Below are 25,989 nucleotides of genomic sequence, written 5' to 3'. Positions count from 1 at the left end.
TTTTTCCTCATGCTCTAAAACAAATACAAACAAAAAAAACTAACAAAAAAAAACCCACACCACACACAATAAGCGTATATCAAAAGATTTGCGCAAAAAGTTATAGTGTCTACTTTTACTAGTAATGGCGGCAATCAGCGACTTACAGTGGAACTGCGATATTGCGGTGGACAAAATCGGACACCTGGCACTTTTTTTGGGAACCAGTGACACCAATACAGTGATGATTGCTTAAACATATAAACTATCACTGTACTAATAACATTGGCAGGGAATGGGTTAACATCAGAGGTGATCAAAGGGTTAACTGTGTGCCCAAGATGTGTTTTTAGTGTAGTGGGGGAGGTGCTTTTACTAGTTGAAGGCATGGATAGGCAGACTGCTGAACAATCAGCATGTGCCGGCGGACATCGGGCTGGGGGGACCCGCTGATCAGCTCCCACTGTGTAGAATCACAACAGGAGTGAGCCGCTGGCAGCGCCCGATACCCGGTAGTGCAGAATATATATATATATATATATATATATATATATATATATATATATATATATATATATATATATATATATATATATATATATATATATATATATATATATATATATATATATATACATACACACACACACATACACACACACACACACACACACACACACACACATATATACATACATATACACACACGCGATTCTGCACTACCTGCACACACACACACACACACACACACACACACACACACACACACTTCTGCCCTGTAGCAGTAAATGTGCTATGGGGCAGTCGGCATGTGGATATTTCCCTGACTGAATATATTTTGGAAAAAAGTTATTGTATGACCAGCATAAATAAAGCGACTCATTCAAACAATAAAAAAGCCACCCGGAAGAGATTAATCATACTTACCTGTCCCAGAGCTATACTTCCCAAAGAATCTTCAGCATTCAATACTTCCTGGTGTGTCAGACACCTGCATTCTCTACTGCAGCTCTGCAGGTAGATACAATGGGTGGAGGAACAGCACTGCAGCAGTGGGACGCTGAAGATTCTTCACCAGTTAAACAAAGCAATAGGAGGAAGGATTGGAGGCACAGATGGTGGGATATGTACTATTACTGTTCTTTTAAAAGGCTGGCATTTTACATTTTTTGTTCTGTTAGTGAAATATTGTTTTAAAGGACTCAGCTAGAACATTTATGTCACATATAAAAGTTATTATTGCTGCTATATTACTTCTTAGATTTGTTTTTTTGCTTAGAAGTAGGTTTTTGGTTGTGATTATTGCCATTCTGAAACATCTTGTGCGCTTTAAGCATCAGTGTGACTCTAGTACAGCTACGTTTATACATAACCCCACCATAGCAGCAGCTGAGAGCCTGAGCCAGCCGCTCCCACCCCTTCCACAGCCCAGCGCTCCAGTGAGCGATGGAGGGCAGAGTAAAAAGCGATGACCGACAGTCACCAGCTCTCTGCAGGCTGAGAACAGAGCTGAGCGATCAGCCGTGTTTGATTGCTCAGTTCTCGTTTTTAGCGGCGGCGGGACATAGTTGCAGCCTTCTAGGGAAGTATGATTTTTTTTTTTCCCCTTGCGATTCCTATACTTCTCTTTTAAATACAACTTACTGCGTAAATAGATCATCATAGAACAAGATGCCACTTACCTTGCCCCAGACACCTGTCTTGTGAAAAGCATAGATCCCAACTGAGTGATGGCTGTCCCGCCCTCATCATTCAGATTCTTCAGAGACATAGCTAATTGCCACACATAAAGACAGAAAAATAAAACAATTTTATATATAGCTTATGCTGCCTAGGTTCCCCCCCCCCCCCACAGCCTTTACCAGATCCTATATATTTAAATACAGGAGACTAATCCAGTTTTAGCTTTTAGTAATAGATCATCACACTTAAAATAACTGTAAAGTTAATCTTTTTTTTTAATAACAAACATGTTATATTTACCTGCTCTGTGCGATGGTTTTGTGACAGAGCATCCCCAATCCTCCTCTTCTGGGGTCCCCCGCTGGTGCTCTGTGCTCCTCTTCTTTATGTGCCACCAAAGGAATCTGTGAGTGGAGTGTGTGGGTTAAGGGCATAGTGGAGCGGAAAACACAGGTTTAGCCCAGAGCACATGTGATTTGGATTCAAGCTGACACAGAGCACTTATGTCACATGGACTTAATATTTTGAATAGAGGTCGACCGATATGGGTTTTTCTCTGGCTGATGCCAATGCCGATATTTAGAAATCGCGGTGGCCGATATGTGATGCTGATTTTTTTGGGCCGATATATTAGGCCGATTTTTTTTTTTTTCTTTTTTCCTTCATCTCATAAAATCTAACAGTTAGACCCCTTTCACACTGGGGCATTTTTCAGGTGCTTTTGGGCTAAAAATAGCGCCTGTAAAGTGCCTGTAAAACGGCTCCCCTGCAGTCTCAGTGTGATATCCTGAGTGCTTTCACACTGAGGCGATGCGCTGGCAGGATGTTTAAAAAAAAGTCCTGCAAGCAGCATCTTTGGAGCGGTGTATACCACCACTCCTGCCCATTGAAATGAATGCGCACCGCTGCCGGAGCGTCTGCAAAGCGTTTCGGCAGCGGCGCATTTAACCCCTTCCTCAGCTGCTAGCTGGGTTATAAGCTCCCCGCTAGCAGCCGAATAGCGCCACTAAAACTAGCAGCGTTTTACCGTCAACGCATGCCCGCTCCAGTGTGGAAGCAACCTTAAGTGACACAGAAAATTTTTTACATTTAAACATTTATTAAACAAAACAAACCTCCAATCAGTTCACTTGTATGTAGAATTTAGGGACTTATTTACTATTATCCCTAAAAGTGAAAAACTCCCAAATTTTCGCTTGTTAACAGAATTAGAGCGATGTCATTCAAGGGGTACATTAGTTCTAGTGACAACCAGGGATTTCCTCTTTGAAAGGATTTCCTCTCACTTCCTGTTTTGGCTATGGGACAGGAAGTGAAGGTAAAGCTCCCCAATGGGGGGGGGGGGGGGGGGGGACACGACACACAACGTGGCTTAAAAGAATGGTAAAGTTTCAAGGTTTTTCACCTGAATGCATTCAGGTGAAAACCTTCTGTGATGCAACTGGCCCCCAGAGCCCCCCTTTTACTTGCATGAACCCGATCTTTCCAGCGACAAGGACGAGCCCAGCAGCTCCAGCCGCTGTCTCGTTTCCTCATTGGATAGATTGACAATCAAATCAAGTGACACGGGAGTTGGGGCCGAGTCCTGCTGCCTGTGTCAATGGATGCAACAGGACTCGGGGAGGACACCCCCATGGAATGCAGCTCTCTGTGGTGGCACTCAATGCAGAAGAGGAGCCAGGAGCGCCGCCGGGGGACCCCAGAAAAAGAGGGTTGGGGCCACACTGTGCAAAATCCTTACACAGAGGTGGCAAGTATAACATTTTTTTGGTTTGTTTTTTGTTTTTTTAAATGAACCTTTACAATCACTTTAAAACCTTCTCTTACACTATCCACAATTAAAATAAATAAATAAAGAAAATAAAAAGGTCCTGCTTTTTGTTCTACTTTAAATTAAAAGAAAAAAAACAAAAAAACAAAAAAACAAAAAAAACAAAGACTTCTGTCACAGAAAACGTTTCTGAAAATACATCCAGTTTATACAATCATACCGATATTCTACAGACTTTGTTCCCATTTAAGACATGCAGCAAGGACTGCCGCTCGGTCACTTTTAGAGATGTTTGACAGGCGTCGATATGTTGCCTCCTAGCTGTCTGTTTTAACCCCCAAATGCTGCACTACCATGCCCCAACTGCATGCAGCACAGTCCCATTCATCTGAATAGGTCACGTTTGTCAGACGGCAATACCCCACAAACGCAACAGGGAGTTTAATTCTTGCAACGACTGCAAAGTATCACGGCTGTGACATGTGTATACCTATGACTGCTGCAGCTTAAAGGGAAGTGGTAAAAACGTGGTTTGGTAAAATTAGCCCTTTCAGAGTTTGAGGGAGCCAATGAAGCCGAATTCTCCTTATTCCTTGCACTGACAGGTGCTCTCCTGTATGACTGGTCCCCAAAGCCTCTTCCTTTTCGGCACTCCATCCAGCAGTCCTATATTGTATACTAGGATGGCAAGGGCCCATCCACAACAGAGAGAGATTAAAGAGAAGAGGAGAGCGACAGCTGCCTGGGGAGCAAGGAATATGGTATCACAGTTTTTTCTGCAACACCTATACTTAACCATTTAAATATGGAGGACCCCACTGCAAGGGTGTTTTTTTTATTTTTTTTTAACAATTTAGCTCCAATTTGGATTTGAACACTTTCAGCATATTAATACCAAACAACCTAACAATGCACAGTGGGCTATCAAAGACCATTTGTACTCCTCTCAGACTGGACATAATAGCAAGTGCAATCAATAGACCTATTTTACATGGAGCTGTGTAAAGGCTTTGTACTGGTAAAACACATTCATTGTAGGCAGATATAAATAACACAGTAAAACTCTGAGATTTTTCTTTTGAAAATCAACTCGTTTCGCTTGAAAATTGAAATACAGGAAATATTGCCTAAGGGTTTTTTAAAGAAAAAAAAGTAGCTCTGGATAGAATACTCAACTTTTCAGTGCTGTTCCCTGTAGACATACTTCTCTGTCAAGTGTGGGTAGCCCTCCTCCCGGTTGACTGATGCCCAGCATCTTTTATCCCACTTCTTGTGAGCTCAGGATGTCAAGTACCTGCCCTGCCTCCTATGTGCCAGGCTTCTCTGCAGGATTCAGGACCTACCAGTAATGTACTGGACACACGAAAAGCTGTAGCTAGCGGCCATGTTGTTCAGGAATCTTACATCAGCCGTGACAGTCTTGGCTAACAGTTACACATTGCAGTAGAAATCTGAACCCCACTGCCGGACCAGCCGTCGCAGTTACACTGCTGTACGCTCTATAAGACTCCTCTGGCGGCGGAGGCATGCGCGCAGCACATCCCCAGATGCGAGTGCCGGTGGGCGCAATGACCGTGACAGAGCAAGAACTGGGATCTGTGTACATAAAACACACAAATCCTGGTTCCGTCAGGGGAGAGGAGACAGATCGTGTGTTCCTACTAAGTAGGAACAACAATCTCTCTTCTCCTCTAGTCAGCCACATTCCCCCTCACAGAACACACACAGGAAACACAGTTAACCCCTTCACTGCCAGTGACATTTATACAGTAATCAGTGCATTTTTATAGCACTGATAGCTGTCACTAAATGTCACTGATCCCAAAAAAGTGTCAAAAGTGTCCGATGTGTCCATCGCAATGTTGCAGTCCCGATTAAAAAAAATTGAAGATCACAGCCATTACTAGTAAAAAAAAAAAAAAAATATAATAAAAATGCCATAAAATCTATCCCCTATTTTGTAGACGCTATAACTTCTGCGCAAACCAATCAATACAGGCTTATTGGGATTTTTTTTTTTAACCAAAAATATGTAGACGAATACATATCGGCCTAAACAGAGGAAGAAATTTGTTTTTGTTTTTAAATTGGGATATTTATTATAGCAAAAAGTTAAAAAATTGCTTTTTTCAAAATTTACGCTTTTTTTTTTGTTTATAGCGCAAAAAATTAAAAAACGCATAGGTGATCAAATACCACCAAAAGAAAGCTCTATTTGTGGGAATTAAAAAGGACGTCAATTTTGTTTGGGTACAGTGTCGCACGACCGCGCAATTGTCAGTTAAAGCGACGCAGTGCCGTATCGCAAAAAATTGCCTGGTCATTAAGCAGGAAAATCTTCCGGGGCTTAAGTGGTTAAACCCTTATTTTGAAAAGTGTTAACCTTGTTTCTAAAGCTCTTAATGTAAGCTATAAACTAACCTGCCTCCTGAAGAGCGCTACTGTTTAGAGTAAGGCCTCCGAGCAGACCTGTCTGTGGTGGTAGTGTGTGTTACAGACGATTATTCTAAAATCATAATTGGTATTGCTAAATTGATGGGAGTTCTGACTCCCGTAAATCAAAGGTCGGTGGTGGCAGTTAAAGGGTTAATTTCTTATTTAGCCCAGTGACAATCGCTCTCAGGCTGCCTAGATTGTGGTCCCGCAAGCTGGAAAATCTTTGTGCTGGGTGCAGCTGATAGTGGCATTGTTACGTAAGTGACAGCATGGTGTGAGACTGACTGGTCCTCCGTTACGAGCAAGTGAGGGCAGGGGTCTGAAAGAAGAATTAACTTAACCAAAATAGGGTTAGGGGTGGAGGGATTGGTCTGAGGAGTTTCCGACCTTGAGTTGGGCTTTTATATTTTAAATGGTAAATCCACATAAAAAACGATGTAGGTTTTGGGTGGATGCTGCCAATCCCAGTGACTTAATTCCCAGGTCCAAACTTCAAACCTATGTGTTGTGAAAATGCAAATGAAAACACCATTTACAATGGCACTTTAATGTACAAATACAGTGCACCACAACACACATGCTGTGCATGTGTGCACTACCAAAAAATAATGCTGGTGTGTTTTTTTCATGTGATAAGGTGCTCTGCCAGCCTACTTAAAACGAATGGGCTTTTAGAATGCTGAAAGCCTCAAATGTACAAAATTACGCTGTAAAATAATGCAGCAGGAAAAGTGAGACTCCCTTGTTTGGTTTTGCAGTGTCTATAGCCAGAGGACATACAGATCTAGGACCTCCCTAGACATTGGAGTATTAGAGATGCAAGTAACCAGTTGATCTAGCCAATCAAAAATCAACCTAAAAATGAATTCACTTAACTTACCCAGTGAAATTGGATTGTGTGGTGTCTCTAGTAAGCATTCATTATGCTTTGCCGCAAGTGCCTTCAATTCACTGGAGAGATATGTAAACATGTCCTACAAGAAAAGAACCGGGTTACTGTGCATAGATGTGTGAGAAAACCGCAACGTACACTTGAATTGTGAACTCAACAACAGATGTAACAAGCTTGATGTCATAAGTCATACTGAACACAGGGCACAGTCTCCCCCATGAAAAGGCCAAACAAAATTAGCAAAAGATCCAATGACTGAAAAAACTCATTTATTTCCCCCATATACAACTATACCTCGTAAACACTGAGAGGTCAATATACTAAAACTGGTTCAATCAACCACTTACAGACGAGCCTCTTTTTGAGATGTGTTGTTTACAAGTTAAAAACTGTTTTTTTTGCTAGAAAATTACTTAGAACACCCAAACATTATACATTTTTTTCTAACAACCTAGAGAATAACCACTTAAGGACCAGCCTCGTTTTGCAATTTAGGTGTTTACATGTTTAAAACGGTTTTTTTTTGCTAGAAAATTACTTAGAAACACCAAACATTATATATTGTTTTTTTTTTCTAACACCCTAGAGAATAAAATAAAGGTCATTGCAATACTTTTTTTCACACCGTATTTGCGCAGCGGTCTTAAAAGCGCGCTTTTTTAGAAAAAGTTCACTTTTCTGAATAAAAACATAAGACAACAGTAAAGTTAGCCCAATTTATTTTATATTGTGAAAGATAATGTTACGCCGAGTAAATTGATACCCAACATGTCACGCTTCAAAACTGCGCCCGCTCGTGGAATGGTGTCAAACTTTTACCCTCAAAAATCTCCATAGGCGACGTTTAAAAAAATTCTACAGGTTGCATGTTTTGCACTACAGAGGATGTTTAGGGATAGAATTACTGCTCTCGCTCTAATGATCGCGGCGATACCTCACATGTGTGGTTTGACCTCCGTTTTCACGTATGCGTTGGCTTCTGCGCGCGAGCTCATCGGGACGGGGCGTTTAAAAAAAAAAAAATGTATTCTTCTTATTTATTTTATATGATTTTATTTATTTTTACACTGTTTAAAAAAAAAAAAAATGCGTTACTTTTATTCCTATTACAAGGAATGTAAATATCCATTGTAATAGGAAAAAGCATGACAGGTCCTCTTAAATATGATATATGGGGTCAAAAAGACCTCAGATCTCATATTTACACTACAATGCAAAAAAGAAAAAAAAAAAAAAGTCATTTAAAAAAAAAATGACATTGATAAAAAAAATATGCCTTTAAGACGTATGGGCGGAAGTGACGTTACGCCCTACAGTGTCATGGAGATGAGTGGGCGCCATCTTTCGCTCACTCATCTCCATGCACAGCTAGCGGATAGACGCGATCGCCTATGCCGCTACTAAAGGCTCTGGTAAGCGGCGGAGGGCACTGGATCGCGGCGGGAGGGGGGGCCCCTCTCCCGTCACCGATAAAAGTGATCTCGCGGCGACCACTTTTATCTCGTAGCCAACCGCCACACCAAAAACGGGGATACCGGGGTTATGGCAGCTAGCTAGCTGCTGCCATAACAACGATATCCGCCCCCAGAAAAGGGAAGTACATCGGTGTGCGGTGGTCGGCAAGTGGATAAAATGGCAGTCATTGCAATACTTTGTTACACCTTATTTGTGCAGCGGTCTTACAAGTGCACTTTTTTGTGAAAAAATACACTTTTTTGAATTAAAAATTAAGACACCAGTAAAGTTAGCCCAATTTTTTTTATATTGTGAAAGATAATGTTACGCCGAGTAAATTGATACCCAACATATCACCCTTCAAAAAGAAGATTTGGAAAATTAGAATCGCGCTATCCATAAATAATTGACCAAAAATCAAACTGATCTACTGAATCGGTTTTTTGATCTGCTGATCAAACTAAAGTACATCTGATAATAGTGAAAAAATCATAAATAATAAAATCAAAAACTCCCCAAAAACTAAAATGTGCATGAACACATTGAGTAGTGAAACCAAACATTAATAGGTCCGTGAGTAATTGATTGAAGAGATAACATACATCAATGTAAAAAAAATTTACGGGTGGTTTTTATTTATTTGTTCATTAGATTGCTTTTTTCACATTCACAATCAAAGTATATAAATTATACGGATAATTTTTTTGTTTTTTTGTTTTTACTTTGATGTAGGTTCTCTTCAATCAATTACTCACGGACCTATTAATGTTTGGTTTCACTACTCAATGTGTTCACGCACATTTTAGTTTTTGGGGTGTTTTTGATTTTTATTATTTATGAATTTTTCACTATTATCAGATGTACTTATGAAATCAGTTTGATTTTTGGTCAATTATTTATGGATAGCGCGATTCTAATTTTCCAAATCTTCTTTTTTGTATTAATGTTATACATGAGAATTGCAGCTTCTGAGGGATCACAGTTTTGGATATAACTCCTCTCGATTTTTTATTTTTTAATGTATTTGTCTTAGCGCAGTTTTTGATATTTCTTCCATATCACCCATTGCGCCCGCTCGTGGAATGGCGACAAACTTTTAAATCTCCATAGGCGACGTTTAAAAAATTCTACAGTTGCAAGTTTTAAGTTACAGAGAAGGTCTGGAGCTAGAATTATTCCTCTCGCTCTACCGATCGTGGCGATACCTCACATGTGTGCTTGAACACCGGTTTCATATGCAGGCGCTACTCACGTATGAGTTAGCTTCTGCACGCGCGCTCGGCGGGGAATTTTATTTTTCTTATTTATGTTACCTTTTATTTATACAGTGTTTATATAAAGAAAAAAAAAATGAGTCACTTTTATTCCTATTACAAGGGATGTAAACATCCCTTGTAATAGAAAAAAAAACATGACAAGACCTCTTAAATATGAGATCTGGGGTCAAAAAGACCTCAGATCTCATATTTACACTAAAATGCAGAAAAAAAAAAGTCATTTAAAAAAAATTTAAATAAAATGGCCCTTTAAGAGCTGTGGGCGGTAGTGACGTTTTGAAGTCACTTCTGCCCTGCATTGTTATGGAGACAGGTGGGGGCCATCTTCCCCTCGCTCATCTCCATGCTCAGCCAGGGTGAAGATCCGATTGCCTCCGCTGCTGCCGACGGATCCGCCGCAGAGACCACTCTTAACAGAAACCAGACCGCCGGCCGAACACAAGGATACCGGGTTATGACAGCTGGCTGCTGCCATAACAACGATATCCCCCGTCAAAGTAAGGACGTATAATCGGCGTGCGGCAGTCCGGAAGTGGTTAAAAGTGGTTGTTAACCCCAGTTATGAAATGTGAACAAAACACATATCTGTAGTGTTTACTTTTCTCTCTCCAAAACTCTAAGTGTCGTTTCTCTCTGGTGCTTCCTTCCTCTGTTACAGAGAGGGGAAAAAAAGTATTTGATTGCCTGCTGATTTTGTATGTTTGCCCACTGACAAAGAAATGATCAGTCTAGAATTTTATTGGTAGGTTTAGTTTAACAGTGAGAGACATAATAATAACAACAAAAAAATCCAGAAAAACGCATTTCTAAAAAGTTTTAAATTGATTTGCATTTTAATGAGTGAAATAAGTATTTGACCCCTTCGCAAAACATGACTTAGTACTTGTTGGCAATCACAGAGGTCAGACGTTTCTTGTAGTTGGCCACCAGGTTTGCACACATCTCAGGAGGAATTTTGTCCCACTCCTCTTTGCAGATCCTCTCAGTCATTAAGGTTTCAAGGCGGACGTTATGTAACTCAAACCTTCAGCTGCCTCCACATATTTTCTATGGGATCGAGGTCTGGAGACTGGCTAGGCCACTCCAGGACCTTAATGTGCTTCTTCTTGAGCCACTCTTTTGTTGCCTTGGCCAGGTGTTTTGGGTCATTGTCATGCTGGAATAGCCATCCACGACCCATTTGCAATGCCCTGGCTGAGGGAAGGAGGTTTTCACCCAACATTTGACAGTACTTGGCCCCATGCATCGTCCCTTTGATGCAGTGAAGTTGTACTGTCCCCTTGGCAGAAAAACACCCCCAAAGCATAATGTTTCAACCTCCATGTCTATTTGTTTGAAAAAATAAAGGACATAAAATTTTATTTGGGTACAGCGTTGCATGCCCACGCAATTGTCGGTTAAAGTAATGCAGTGTCCCATCGCAAAAAATGGCCTGGTCATTAAGGGGGTAAAACCTTCCGGTCCTTAAAGCAACAGGCCAAGGAAAAAAAAAACCCCAAAAAGTTATTTTTAACCCATTTTTAAGGATTTATTTACCCCTCTCCCTTTAACTATTATTTTCCTGCTGAATCAAACATACTTATTTACAAAACTTTCCATTTTTAACTGTTGCCGACAGCCTCACGTACGAGAATGGCAGCAGAGTGGCTCTCCTGTGCTGGATCACGGATTTAGTATGTGATCCAGCACTTCTGGGTAGGGAGCATGCTTGATTAGTCACAGCACAAGCTGACCAATGACTGACCACCACCACCCGCCGATAGGCGAAGAGGATTGCGAGACAGAGCTCTGTTAATGTAGACAAAGCAAAGCTCTGTTCTGTCAACTGGGTGGGTTTTTGTTTTACCAAAAATATGTAGCAGAATACACACAAATTTAACAAGAAATTAGATTAAAAACTTTTTTTTTATTGGATAGGTTTTATATCAGAAAGTAAAAAAAAAAAAAAAAAATTGTTCTGTTTTTTCAAAAATTTCGGTCTTTTCGTTTTTAACCACTTGCCGCCCACCATATAGCAAAATGACATCGGCAAAGTGGTTGCGATATCCTGACCGGACGTCATATGACGTTCTCAGGATATCAAGCCGCTGCGCGCCCCTAAGGGCACGCATCACTGCGATTGTTGATCGGCTTTTCCTCACTCACATCTGACAGACACGAGTAGAGGAGAGCTGCTCTCCTTATTGGGGGGGAGGGGGGTGTCTGTGATTGTTTATCAGCGCAGCCCCCCTCGGATGCCCGCCCAGGACCACCAGAATGCCGCCAGGACCACTAGGGATGGCCACTTCACTGGACCACCAGGTATGCCACCCTAGACCACCAGGGAAATGCCAATCAGTGGTCAGGCAGCTGCCAATCAGTGCCAGCGAAAAATGCCTACCAGTGCCACCAGTGATGCCTATCAGTGAAATCCAGTTCCAACCATCAGTGCCCATAAATGCCCATCAGTGCCACCAATAAGTACCCATCAGTGCAGCCTTTCGTTGCCTATCAGTGCCACCTGAGTGCCCATCAGTGCCGCCTATCAATGCCCATCGGTGCTGCATATCAGTGCTGCCTAGAAGTGCACATCAGTGCTATCTCATTGGTGCCGCCTTATTAGTGCAGCTTATCAGTGTCCATCAGTGAACAAAAACCAAAAAAAAAAAAAAAAAAAAAAACACTTTTTTAAAAAAATTAAAATTTTCGGTCTTTTTTTATTAGTTTAGCAAAAAATTAAAAAAAAAAAAAAACGCAGAGGTGATCAAATACCACCAAAAGAAAGCTCTATTTGTGGGAACAAAATGATAAAAATTTAGTTTGAGTACAGTGTAGCATGACCACGCAATTGTCATTAAAAAATTGACAGCGATGAAAGCTGAAAATTGGCCTGGGCAGGAAGGTGCAAAAGTGCCCTGTATTGAAGTGGTTAACACAAAAAATGAAAAAACCCAGTGGTTATGAAATACCACAGAAATAAATCTCTGCGTATAGTGTTGTATGACCGTGCAATTGTCACCTAAAATAACGCAGTGCCAAAATTAAAAAAAAAAGGCCTGGTCATGAAAGGGGGGGGGGGGGTTAAATCTTTCGGATGTCAAGCTGTTAACCAACATTGATCAAAATTAGAAAAAAATGTTTTTATTTTAGTTCGGGTACAAAAGAAAAAAAAAAACAAATGAATTTGCAAAACAATGTAACCAAAATGAAAGTGTTGTTTATGCTAAAAAAAAAACAAATATATTCAGTGGCCAGTTGGTGCACCAATAGCAAAACTTTTATTATAAAAAACAGAAACTGTAGGGTTACCCATCTATCTCATTTGCATTTCAAAGTTTCATATTAAAAGTTGGCTGTAGTGCAATTTAAAAAAAAAATAAAGTAAATACAAACTGCATCAGGTGATGGCGAAGGTCAGCTCTTGGCTATCAGCAATGTAAATCTTGATAAGATAAATGAATATTATACCATGCTTAATCAGATAGTGAGCAGATTAGGTTGGAATTGTGACTTCACCTTCAGCTGCCTGGAGATGCATGTACTGATGTTTGCCCTTGGACTCACCAGTCAATAAAATGCATTAAATATCAGGCTTTTATCAGAGGAAGGGAATACCACGCAAGTTGTCCCCATCAATCACTTTTTTTTCTAACTTCTAGCTGGGAAAATAACTTTCCAGCTCCCCCACCTCTAACATACATGCATCCAGTTTATTCTCATACAAACAGATGGGGATTCAATTTAATGCAGAAGAAATTAATCGTGCTTCTGGGCTTAAAATTTTTATTTTTTTTTTTATCCAGGGGTCAAATCAATAACAGGCTCTTTTTTCCTGAGCCACTTCTATGGGGAACCTAATAGCACCCCAAGCAAACCTAGAGCAAAAGGTCTTATTTCAGAGAAATTAGATGGCAGAAGCATTGATTTTCATGTACTATATTTAACTCCATTTCAATGTTTTTTTTTTTTTTTTGATGAACAATCTGCAAATTCTGAAAAAGCTTAAACGTACGTAACGTGCCCACATAACCGGGAGGTTTTGTGTTGGTTGCTGAAAAAAAAAAAAAAAAAAAAACTTCCAGAAGAAATCAATGGTAAAAGGTGCTGGGAAGGTAAAAGGCTACATGTGACTGAAGAAATATAAAAACGAATTCTTAGTATTTTATAGCAATTGATTCTCAATAGGATGCTATATAGATTTCAAGGACAAGCAGGAGTGAAGGTCAGCTATATCCAGCCGATGAAGCAGAAAAATGGCAAAGGCACCTTCATGTAGAAACATCCCGAGTCTATTAAAGATCACTGTCCACTTTTTTTATCAGGAGTACTCGTACTTCATGTAAAGTGATCTTCAAAATATATAACATTTTAAATTTAGAACCTCTTACTCTGCAATACAGTCTGGGTATTCTATTCTTATTTGTACAATGGTTAGGCATTATAGGTGAGGGGAAAAAAAAAAAAAAAAAAGCTACACCAAGTACCATTGTATACTAAGTGACCACATAATCCTGTTAATGTTTTGAAAAAAAAAAAATGGGTCCTTTATGTGACTTGGATTGCAATGGTCTTAAAAATACTTCAAAATTACACCCTTAACCTGAGAGATGATCATACATGCCTAATGGGGCAGGATATGGAATATTACCTTAGTCACTTGCTCACCAGGCCTTTTCTGGAACGGTTTACTAGTTCATATTACTATTTTTTGCTAGAAAATAACTTAGAAATTCTATATCTATAGATATATATCTAGATATCTATCTATCTATCTATCTATAGATATAGAGATAGATCCATAGACACAGAATAAGTGTACATATTCGCCAATATGTACGCTTGTTTGATGTTTCAATTGGTAATCGCTGCAGCACCCACCATTTTATGAGCCATTTCTACCAGGAATGTGTGCGATAGGAATATTGATCAGACCCATAGACACAGAATGCCGGACTCGGCACTGCCCCCCCCCCCTGGATTTGATTGACAGCACCGGGAGCTGCTATTAAATCTATCCAATCAAGAGCGGAGACAATGGGCAGAGAGGTAGAGCGAGTCTCCACTGAGGGAACGAATGGGCTCAGGTGAGTAAAATGGGGGGGCTGGTCAGTGTCAGAAGTTTTTTTCACCTTAATGCGTAGGATGCATTAAGGTGAAAAAACATGAGGGTTTACAACCCCTTTAATAGTCTTGTCAAGATGGATACATACACATAAAAGGCAGAAAAAACTGAATTTTGGGGGAAAATGCTGCTTCTTCCATTGCAGGACCAAACCCTAAGGTAGGGATACGCAATTAGCAGACCTACAGCTTTTGCAAAACTAAAAGTCCCATGAGACTGACAGCCACAAGCATGACACCCAGAGGCAGAGGCATGATGGGACTTGTAGTTTTGCAACAGCTGGAGGTCCGCTAATTGCATATCCCTGCCCTAAAGCATTTGGTCACATGATCACCACTTCCGGCCTGCAATATGTACATATACCCCATCCGTTTGAAATGTTATACTGGGTAGATGCCTGCCGCTGGGTCGCGCCCCCCCCCCCTTCTCCAGGATTTCCTATCCATCTCACTGGGAGCCCAGAAGTGTGGTTCTGCTTACAATAGTGCTGATCGGGGACATTCTGGTCCATCTCTATGGTATACAAAAACGGGAAGCAAAGAGTATTTAGTCACTTATGGTTTTGGCCGGTAGCTTACCAGGGAGGAAAAGCTTTGGATCGATCCAATCCAAGTTTGATCCAAAGCTTTCAAAGGGCAGGAGGAGAGCTCTGAGGTCTAATAGATCCCAGATCTCTCAGTAAAGACCTGTCACTGCCTATTGCGTGTCCAAAATCACAAGGGAGGTTTACATTCCTTGTGATAATAAAAGTGATTAAAAAATAAAAAATTCTCAAAGGGAGTGAAAATAAATAAATCAATCAATCAAACATTTTTTTCTTTGAAGCACCTTGTCCCCCTGTGCTCGCATGCAAAGGTGAATGCATACGTAGGTCACACATGCATATGTAAACAGCTTTTGCACCACACATGAGGTATCGTCGCAAATGTTATAGCGAGAGCAATAATTCTAGCACCAGACCTTCTCTGTAACTCTAATCTGGTAACCTGTAAAGATCTTTAAAGTGTTGGCTATAGAGATTTAAGTACCGTAGTTTGTAGCCATTCCACAAGCGTGCACAATTTTAAAAGCATGACAAGTTAGGTATCTATTTACTTGGCGCAACATCATCTTTTCCACCTTTCACCAAACAATTGGGTATTATGTTGCGTTTTGTGCATTAAAATTCATCAAAAGTGTATTTTTTCCCAGTGCGCATATACCGCGTGACATAAAAAATTGCAGCAGCCACCATTTGTTTCTCTAGGGCCTCTGCGTTAAAAAAAAAAAAAAAAAAAAGTTACCATGCTTAGGAAAGTCCTGGGGTAGGGAGGAGGAACCTGTAAGTCAGCTGTGCATACACCTAAGAGAACTACATGTCCCATCATTTTTAGGCACGGGGTGATATATTTGGGCGGATCTATAGGCAGTGATGTGAAATTCTGTGCTGTCGCTACCCTTGTAGCAGAAGAGCTCAGTTCTGTTACCAACCCCACAGTTGCAAGCTTTCCTTTCCTGCAGCGACAGAGGCAGGCATTTATAATTTGTTTTCCTGTATATTTAGTATTAGAAATGGAGAAGGCATCTAGAACTGTTCCACAAACAGAGGAGGTGTTAGTATTGCATATGCACAGGATAATGGTCCAGGTAAGTCTATTGACATTTTCAAAAGGTTGTAAAAATTGAGCCTTGCCCAAAAGTTCATAAATTTGATTAAAAAAAAAAAAAAAGTAAAAATCTAGCATTTTTTTAATATTACAAAATTGTATTCTTAATAATTAACATTTCTCCCATGTTGCATATATAGGCCCCGCCCTAAAAGGCCAAGTTCACCTTTTTGAAAAAATTAAAAAATAAATGCACAGGATGCCTGCAGAGTATTGTACCCGCGATCAGTGGATGGCAAGTGCAATGTCAGGTTTATGTACACACTGCCTGCAGCTCCATTGCCTGTTCCTCTGTAGGGCTTTCTGCTACAGAGTTGTAGGCCGTGTGAATAGACTATGAGCTTGCTGATCAGCACACTTGCAATTCATTGAGAACTTCGAGCTGTCTGCTGCTAATTAGTGGGTCAATTCGATGTCGGTGCTCCTGGAGGGTCTGGAAACACAAAACAACTGAGGGTCAGAGGAAAGGGAGGGGCCTTTTAAATTGTATCTGATTTGTGTTTCCTGTAGAGGGCGGAGCCAATCATCTCTCAAGTAGCTGTCCTGGAAGGTGAGGGGGAAAAAAACCTTAGTTAGACTTACCGGTGACGGTATTTCTACGAGCCTTTCAGGACAGCACCTTGGAGAGAGCGTAGCTCCACCTCTTAGACAGGAAACACTGCGTGACAACGCCCCTTTAAAAAGCAGCTGCTTCCACCATGCCATCAGTTGTTACCGAGAAATCCTCCGACATGCTGGAAAATATAATCAGACAATTACCAGGTCCTATAATTATACTTTACATATGATAACCAAGGGAGGGAAGTAGGCTGCTGTCCTGAAAGGCTCGTAGAAATACCGTCACCGGTAAGTCTAACTAAGGTTTTCTCCCTTCGCCTTTCAGGACAGCACCTTGGAGAGGATAACCGAGAAACTTACTTCAGGGTGGGACTACTGCCTGCAAAACCTTCCTACCAAATGATTGGTCCGAGGCTGATAGTAGATCCAAGCGGTAGTGCCTTATGAAGGTCGAAAAACTGGACCATGTGGCAGCCTTGCAGATTTGCTCAGGAGATGCCCCAGCCCTTTCTGCCCATGATGCCGCCACTGCTCGAGTAGAATGAGGTAATACCCCTTCCGGAGGTTCCGGACCCAAAGATATGTATGCCTCTTTGATGGCCTGCTTTAACCATCTTCCAAGGGTGCTTTTGGAAGCTTTACCTCCTTTGTGAGTACCTTCCATTAAAACAAAGAGTGAGGATGACTTTCTGATTTCCTTTGTTCTTTCCAGATATTTAAGCAGGCACCTCCTGACATCAAGGGTATGGAAAGCTTCTTCTCCTGCTCCCGAAGGTAAAGGACAAAAAGTAGGGAGAATGATTTCCTGTGTACGGTGAAAAACTGAAGCCACCTTTGGTAGAAATGCTGGATCCGTCCTTAAGACTACCCTATCCTGTAGACATCTCATGAAGGGCTCTTTAATTGAAAGGGCTTGTAACTCACTAATTCTACGTGCGGAAGTTACGGCTACCAATAAAATAGTCTTTAACGTCAAGAAACGTAATGATGCTTCTTCTATGGGTTCAAACGGTGCCATAGTTAGACCCTGAAGAACTAAAGATAAATCCCATTTGGGAAAACTAACAACAGGTCTAGGCTTTACTTTTGCCATTGCCCTAAAAAATCTGATTATTAAAGGTTCCCCTGACAGGGTTCTTTCCAAAAAAACTGATAAAGCAGCTACCTGCGTCTTGAGCGTACTTGCTGCTAACCCCTTCTCCAATCCCTCTTGAAGAAATTCCAAAACTGAAAATGTGGTACGAAAATCAAAGTTTTTACTGGAACACCAAGAATTATAGATCTTCCAGACTTTAAAGTAAATGTCTCTCGTCACTTTTTTTCTACTTGCAAGAAGGGTAGAAATAAGCCTCTCTGATAAACCCTTTCGTCTTAAGATTTGTTCTTCAGAAACCAAGCTGTTAGTTTGAGGTAAGCTGGATCTGGATGGAGAATTCGGCCCTGACTCAACAGGTCTGTCCTGATTGGTAATCTCCAAGCAGGTTTCACTGAGAGGTTCATCAAGGTTGAAAACCAGGGTCTTTTTGGCCAATAAGGAGCTATTAATATTAGCTCCGTGGACTCCAATCTGAATTTGGCTAACACCTTTGGTATCAGTTGGAACGGGGGAAAAGCGTAGGACAGATGGAAGTCCCATTTGTGAGCTAACGCATCTACTCCGAGAGCTTGATCCTGTCTCTGAAGAGAGAAGAAGACTGGTATTTTTGCATTTTCCTCTTTTGCAAAGAGGTCCACTTGGGGATGACCCCAACTCTTGGAAATCTTTTCGAATAATTCCTGATTGAGAGACCACTCTGCTTCCCTTATTTCTTTCCTGCTGAGGAGATCTGCTAAGGTGTTTTCCGTCCCCTTTAGATGGACTGCTGATAGAGAGGCCACCTTGTTCTCTGCCCATCTTAGGATCTGATGCGCTAGACCCATTAGGGTTTTGCTTTTTGTGCCCCCTTGCTTTGTTAAATATAATACTGTCGTCATATTGTCTGACAATATTTGGACATGTTGATTCACTAGAAATTCCTGGAGGGAGAGGAGGCTTAAGTGAACAGCCTTTAACTCTCTCCAATTTGAAGATCTTCTTGCTTCTGGTTTGGTCCAAACTCCCTGAACCGTTTTTTCTTCCAGGTGAGCTCCCCATCCCCAGGCGCTGGCATCTGTAGTCAGCCTTCTGGTTACCGGAAAGACCCAAGGAAGCCCTTTTGAAACGTTTCCTAGGTTCCTCCACCACCAGAGAGACCTTTTTGCTCTTGCCCCCAAGTTGAATTTCTTCTCCAGAGGTTCCTGGTATGACCAATTCATCAGGATATCCGATTGCAGAGGACGGGAATGCAATCTGGCCCACTGTACCGAAGGAATTGCTGCTGTCAACAGACCCAGAGCAGACATGGCTTGTCTTACAGAGATCTCTGCGTTGGATTGAAGTGTTATCAGGGTCAACTGCATCTTCTCTATTTTCTCCTGGGGTAGAAAAATTTTCTTTTCTATCGAGTCTATTTCGTACCCCAGAAACCTTACCCTTTGAGATGGAATTAAGTTTGACTTCTGAAGATTGAGAAGCCATCCCAAACCTCTTAAATGTGTTTGAACTGTCTGTAGGTTGACCTCTACTTGACCCCTTGAGTCTGCAAACAGTAGCAGATCGTCCAAATAGGGTACTATTGAAATCCCCTTCAGTCTCAGGGGCTCCAAAGATTCCGCCATCACTTTTGTGAATACCCTGGGAGAAGAGGAAAGACCGAAAGGCAGAGCCCGAAACTGCAGGTGCCAAATCTCCCCTCCCCCCAGATTGACTGCAAGACGCAGGAACCTTTGTGATGGGGGCGCTATTGGTATATGGAGATAGGCATCTCTCAAATCGATGGAAGCCATATGACATTTGGGGGTTAGCAAATTCCTTACTGAGAAAATCGTATCCATCCTGAATTTTTTGTATTTTATGGATCGATTTAGAACCTTTAAATTGAGAATCAGGCGGAACTTTCCTGATGGCTTTTTGACCATAAAAATGTGGGAGTAAAACCCCTTCCCCTCTTGATCTTTCGGAACCTGGGAAAAGACCTTCTGTTGCATCAGTTCCTGTAACAGAGACTTCATGGCCAGAGCCTTTTCCCGATCCTTTGGCAGGTTTGTGATGTAAAACCGACTTGGGGGGCTTTGTGAGAATTCCAATTGATAACCCTTTTTGATTAACCCCAGAACAAAAGGACTCTTTGTTGTTTTTTTCCCAGATTGGTAAGAAGTCCTGTAGTCTCCCCCCTACTAGATGGTCATTGTTTTTTAGGGGTTTGTTCTGGGGTTCTAAAGAGTACCCCACCTCTACCTCTTCCTCTCTGAGAAGACCAGGGTCTCTTCTGTGTGTGGTCCTTTTCCTTATCGGTTTGTCGAAAAGGACGAAAATTTTTCCTCTGCTGTACCGTTTTCTTCTTCTGTGGGAAAGCTTTCTTCTTGTCTGCTGTCCTGTCAAGGACAGTCTCTAGTTCTGGCCCAAACATCAGGTCTCCTGAAAAGGGAATTCCGCACAGTTTTACTTTAGAAGCTGAATCCCCTGACCAGGTCTTTAGCCAGAGTGCTCTTCTTGCTGAGTTAACAAGCGCAGAGGACCTGGCTGACATCCTGATAGATTCTGCAGAGGCATCTGCCATATATTTTACTGCCTTAAGCAGGGTAGGGAAGGACTCCAATAAGTCCTTTCTGGAGGTACCTGCCACAACATGATTTTTAAGTTGCTCTAACCAGCACTCCAGATTCCTAGCCACAACCGTAGCCGCCATTGCTGGCTTAAGATTAGCTAGAGATGAGTCCCAGGCTTTCTTCAGTAGCCCATCTGCCCTCTTATCCATAGCATCTTTGAGAATACCCATGTCCTCAAAAGCTAAATCAGTCTTCCTAGATACTTGAGAAAAGGCAGCGTCTATTTTTGGTTTTTTATTCCACAATAGTTCCTCATTCTCCTCAAAAGGAAACCTCCTTTTGAGGGTTTTAGAAAAAAACTGTCCTCTCTCTGGGTTCTTCCATTCCTTTTTAATAGTGTCTGTTAACACTTTATGCACAGGGAACACCCTGTGTTTAATTTCCTCCAGCCCCAGGTACATCTTATCATGCACAGACAGCTGAGCCTTTTCTTCCTGGATCTCCAGGGTAGTATAAATTGCCTTGAGTAATTCATCCACCTCCTCAAGTGACAGCTTATATCTAGATGATCTTGACTCTTCTTCCACCTCCTCCTCCTCAGAATCAATGGTTGAGGGTGGAATGCTTTCCCTTTCCTCCTCCGACTCACTTTCCACCTGTCTGGAAGTGGACTGAGGGAAACTGGAGTGAGAACTCTGCTCTTGGCTGGAACTCTGGCCGTGCTTTACAAGGGAACGCACTGTCCCTAGGGCCTCTGCTAACTCCTTCCTCACAGAAGATAAGAGCTCTTTGCACTCTTGTGAGGATTCTTCTTTTACTAAATCCACAATGCAGGATTTGCACAGTGGTTTGGGCCAAGAGTCCCTTAAAGGATTTTTGCATGAGGGGCACTTTCTCCCTGTTCTCTCTGATTTGGCAGTAGCTTTCTGAAACAGAGAAACAAGAAAAAACCCAGGTCCTTTAGAACTAAGGCTTCAGAGAAAAGTAGTACCTCCAGCCAACACCCTAAGTGCCCAGAGTCTCACTCCTTTGCTGAACTGCTAATGGAAACTGTTACCCCATAGCAGACAGCAGCAGGTTTTGAATAACCACATCAAAGATAAAACACCCAGTGATATAAAAGGAAAGAGGTGCCACCGCACCTCTCCTACCTGGGCCTGGCCGGGAACCTGGGCGCCTGCATCCGCCATTGCTGCTGACGATTCCGCTGTCTCCATAGTGCAATCCGCAGCTGCTGCACTGTGTACTAGGCTCCATGTGCCAAACAAAAGGAAGTCCCGGCCAGAGGACCCGCCCCTTCCTCCTGCGTTCCAGCAGCAGGAACCAATCGCTGCTACGCCCTGCCGGAAGTATCCGCCCACCGGAACTGACATCACCTGCTGTCCGGGATTCGGCGCCGCCATGCAGAGGCCTGGCATGGACGCTCTTACTGAGCACAACCGCGGCCCCCCGAACACCCCGGGTGGAAAACTTCCGGCAGACCATTACTCCTGTGAGCCGGAGAAGGAAAGGACACCGGAGCACCCTCCTCACGTAAGGGAAGGAGCTGGGTTGGTCTGAGTACCCAAACGTGGAGGTCCTGCCAAAACCCTCTCCTTGGAGAGAGCGCAGCCCCTCTGGTTCCCCAAGCAGTGCTTCCACCATGGCGGAGGAAACACTAAAACTGATGGCATGGTGGAAGCAGCTGCTTTTTAAAGGGGCGTTGTCACGCAGTGTTTCCTGTCTAAGAGGTGGAGCTACGCTCTCTCCAAGGTGCTGTCCTGAAAGGCGAAGGGAGAAAAATGGTTTTCACAGAAGATTCACATAAACACTCTCAAAGATTCACATTTTTTTCTATTTGCATTAATTCGGAAAAACGCATCCTGAAAGTTGTGTGCAAACATTTATAAATAAACCTCTTAGCCTTAAAGAGGTGCCCCGCCCCCCACAAAAAATACTTTAGATGCTGACTTTTAATATTAGGACACTTACCTGTCCAGGAATCCCGTCATGTCTGCAACCCAGACGATTTTCAGATTGGCTGTCGGGTGCCGCCACCGCCATTCCTGTTAAGAGAAACCGGCAGTGGAGCCTTTAGACTTCACAGCCGGTTCTTTACTGCGCATGCCCAAAGCTTGCTGCGCTTTCCAGATGGCTTGGTGGTGGAGGAAGGAGGTAAGGGGCCAAATTTCCAAGGGTTGGCGCCGTCTCTGGAAGTAAGGAAGGGGGGCTTGTCAAAAAACAGGTACCCCCCCCGAAAGATGCCAAATGTGGCAACAGAGGAACAGATAAGCGGAAGTTCCACTTTTGAGTGGAACTCAGCTTTAAGGCTCCTTTTCACACTGCAATGGAGAGCTGCGGGGGTACTGTACCGCTCCGGCAGCTCTCCATTGCCAGCTGCGATAGGAGGCAGCTCGTTGTGCGATTCAGCACATCACAAGGCTCTTTATGTAAAGTGAACAAAAACGTATACTTCATTCATGGCAGTGTACACAGTGTGATCTGCTGCAATGCTGTACATTGCCATGCAATTCGGCATGGTGAGCTGAGATAAAATGCAGCATGTCTGCATTTTATCGCTGCACAAAAGTGGGAATGGGACACACGAGTGTGTCCTTGTGGTGACAGGCGTTTTACAATGTCCTCACAGTATGCGTGAATTCATAACAACAAGTATAGGCGCAGCAAAACAGAAATCATATGAATCCCAATGCAAATCTGCTAATAATGGATGTTCTAAATAGAACTGAAAATGACAATATAGTCCATGTAGCATACACAGGAAAAAACAGCCTATGTAGTGGTATTGGGAGGGGGAAAAGAACGTCCAAAAGGAAGCACACAGGGCTGCCATCAAATTAGGGAAGAAACCATATTCCTAGGAGCTGCAAAAAAACACAAGTAGAGAGGTGCCTCTGGGTGCAGTCGTTTTTTATAAAATCAATTTAATAAACAGCGTATGATCCACTCACATATGGTATAAGAATAAAAAGCGTGGTATCAGGTAGTCTGGATGACATTCCCGAATCCTGTGGCATAATCCGTGCTGTGTATGGTAACCAGGGGTCTTCCGAATGATGGCAACGCCAGCCCCGGAAGAGCGGCCTCAGAACGAGGCCTGGAACACAGTGAACAGCTGGCTGCAGGGGGATGACGTCATCCAAAATGGACGCGTTTCTTGAGCGTGCGCACTTGGATGTCCTGCAAGTCGCGCTCCTTGGATACGTCTGTTGAGGAAGGAGCACGACTTGCAGGACATCCAAGTGTGCACGCTCAAGAAACGCGTCCATTTTGGATGACGTCATCCCCCTGCAGCCAGCCGTTCACTGTGTTCCAGGCCTCGTTTTGAGGCCGCTCTTCCGGAGCCGGCGTTACCATCATTCGGAATGGTTACCGTACACAGCTCGGATTATGCCACAGGATTCGGGAACGTCATCCAGACTACCTGATACCACGCTTTTTATTCTTATACCATATGGGAGTTGATCTTACGCTGTTTATTAAATTGATTTTATAAAAAACGACTGCACCCAGAGGCGCATCTCCACTTGTGTTTTTTATGCGTGAATTCACCCTTATTGTGTCAACAACCAAAAGGTCAGAAGTTCTGCTTCTATATGGTCACTTGTCCTGGTAACAAATTGTACGATATAAAATACTTTAATTTCCAGATCAATGCCAACATAAAAAAGCTACATGCATCTGCTCCGCTGCTGAGCAGCCAACCTCCCGCATTTACAATGCATTATGCCGGCCACTCAGAATAGAATCCAGAAGCAAGTGGGGATCATTGGAGTAGCGGTGTCTTCTTCAGTGATTTCCCGCTTCCAGGGGCATTGGGCAGGTATGGTATACACAGTACAAAGTTAAATTGGTGCAAGCTGGACCAATATAACATGCCAATGTCCAAGTTGTTCTTTAAAAGGGCAGTAGTGGCAGTGCTGTCACTCCAATACAAAAAGTTAGCAACCAACTACATTCCAGGTAAGATCTTCAGGTATTCTGCAGTACTTGCAGAGATACCATGGGGAAATTTGAATGCATTGGAGATCTGAGCCAATTAGGTGTTTTGATTTTGCCCATACATGCATGTTACACGTCACTAGGCACTCAATCACACAAAAAAAAGTGTTAGATTTATGTCTTGAAGGATATGCCTGCCTTGTTCAGGCATTGAGAAACTGCTCATTATGCCAAACAGATCAAGAGACCTACAAACACCCTATTTTGGATGAGCCATTCAAAAAGCTACTTCTCATGTATTCTGTACCACTCACTCAGTGGGCATTGAACCACAGCCCAATATATTACCATGCCAAAAAACTATATATGATTAACAAAGGATTTAAATTGCCTGGGGAAAGGCACTATTACAATTCTAAAATTTTAATAATTTGAACATAGGATTTACATATTTGTTTTTAATTCTAAATCACAATGTACTGAAAAAACAAAAAAACAAAACAAAAAACAAAGCATTCCTTGTAGCCTTCTGCATGTATAGTTTGTAGATATCACACACACAGTGTGATTATGTACACAGGACCGCCTAGCTTTACCTTACTGTGGACATTTCTTGCATCTACAATGACATTTTGCTTGCATAGTTTGTGCAACCCCCAAGCTACCACCTTAAAATATATCAAGTGCAGCTGGACACTGCATGTAGTACCCAGTCGCTAGGTTAGCCTGTACTACAGCCACTGTGCATATTTATATTAAAGTGGATGTAAACCCTCACAAATACCCAGTGAAGTGAAAAGCCTCAGATGATACACAGAGATGAAACAAATCTCCCTACATATTTTACATGTATATCGGCTATCTTCATCATTATATACTGTTTAGAAAGTGCACGTCCTGTTTTTTCACTTCCTCATTCCCCTGTAGGAGGAGATCATTGCGAGACACTGAGACAGCTGATTGGAGGAAAGGCACACACCCCCTCCCCACACATGCAGGGCGTGCCTGTGACTAGTACAGAAGTCAGCCAATTTATAGCAACCTCTCCCGACACACACTTCTACAGTATTTTCCATCTCGGAGTTCTTGTCAAAAGTGATCAGGCTGATAACAGAAGAAGAACGGAGCAGGACAGAGCTACGAGACATAGTGCTTTGAAGAGAGATAAGAAAACACTACAGATGTGTGCCCAGCGCAAACTTCATGAATCGGGTTTACATCCACTGGTACACACTACTAGTTTTTTTTTTTTCGTTCAACCCAGCAGGCTGAAGGGGCCACTGTACTAACAATCTGATGTTAGTATAGTGATCTCCCCAGCTGAGCTATTGTGTTCTCAAAAGGAGGGGGACACTTCTGTAGGACCAGCTGCAGCACACATGGGCCATATGTTAGCCAGTTTCTATTGAACCGGCTGATGCTGCCCGACATTCAGCCTATGTGTACTAGGCTTTAGTCTTGTTCACTGATCACTTCTCGGCCTTTTGGCGAAGATCAGGTGTAGTCTTCTCAAGGACTTGGCTTTTGTCTGTGATAATGAGGGTTTTTCAGCCTTGACACACTCAGTTCCTCCTTTAGATAAGCAACTCTTGACAAAAGCTATAGTGATCCCCGTCTATTCT

General features: G+C 42.3%; 1 protein-coding gene across 3 annotated transcripts in view; it reads right to left on the bottom strand.

Moving 5' to 3' along the window:
- SEPSECS (Sep (O-phosphoserine) tRNA:Sec (selenocysteine) tRNA synthase) overlaps positions 1–25,989 on the bottom strand; it is a 195,505-nt gene that overhangs the window by 134,740 nt on the left and 34,776 nt on the right. For all 3 annotated transcript variants that reach the window (XM_073609197.1, XM_073609187.1, XM_073609205.1), the window contains exons 8-9: positions 6,750–6,843; positions 1,662–1,752 (exon numbers count right to left, since the gene is read on the bottom strand). In XM_073609197.1, the coding sequence (XP_073465298.1) occupies positions 1,662–1,752; positions 6,750–6,843 (185 nt within the window). The remainder of the gene's footprint in view (positions 1–1,661; positions 1,753–6,749; positions 6,844–25,989) is intronic.

Source organism: Aquarana catesbeiana, linkage group LG01, assembly GCF_042186555.1.
Source record: "Aquarana catesbeiana isolate 2022-GZ linkage group LG01, ASM4218655v1, whole genome shotgun sequence".
Lineage (NCBI taxonomy): Eukaryota > Metazoa > Chordata > Amphibia > Anura > Ranidae > Aquarana > Aquarana catesbeiana.
The sequence above is the reverse complement of the archived record's forward strand: the minus strand, read 5'-3'. Positions and strand labels throughout refer to the sequence as shown.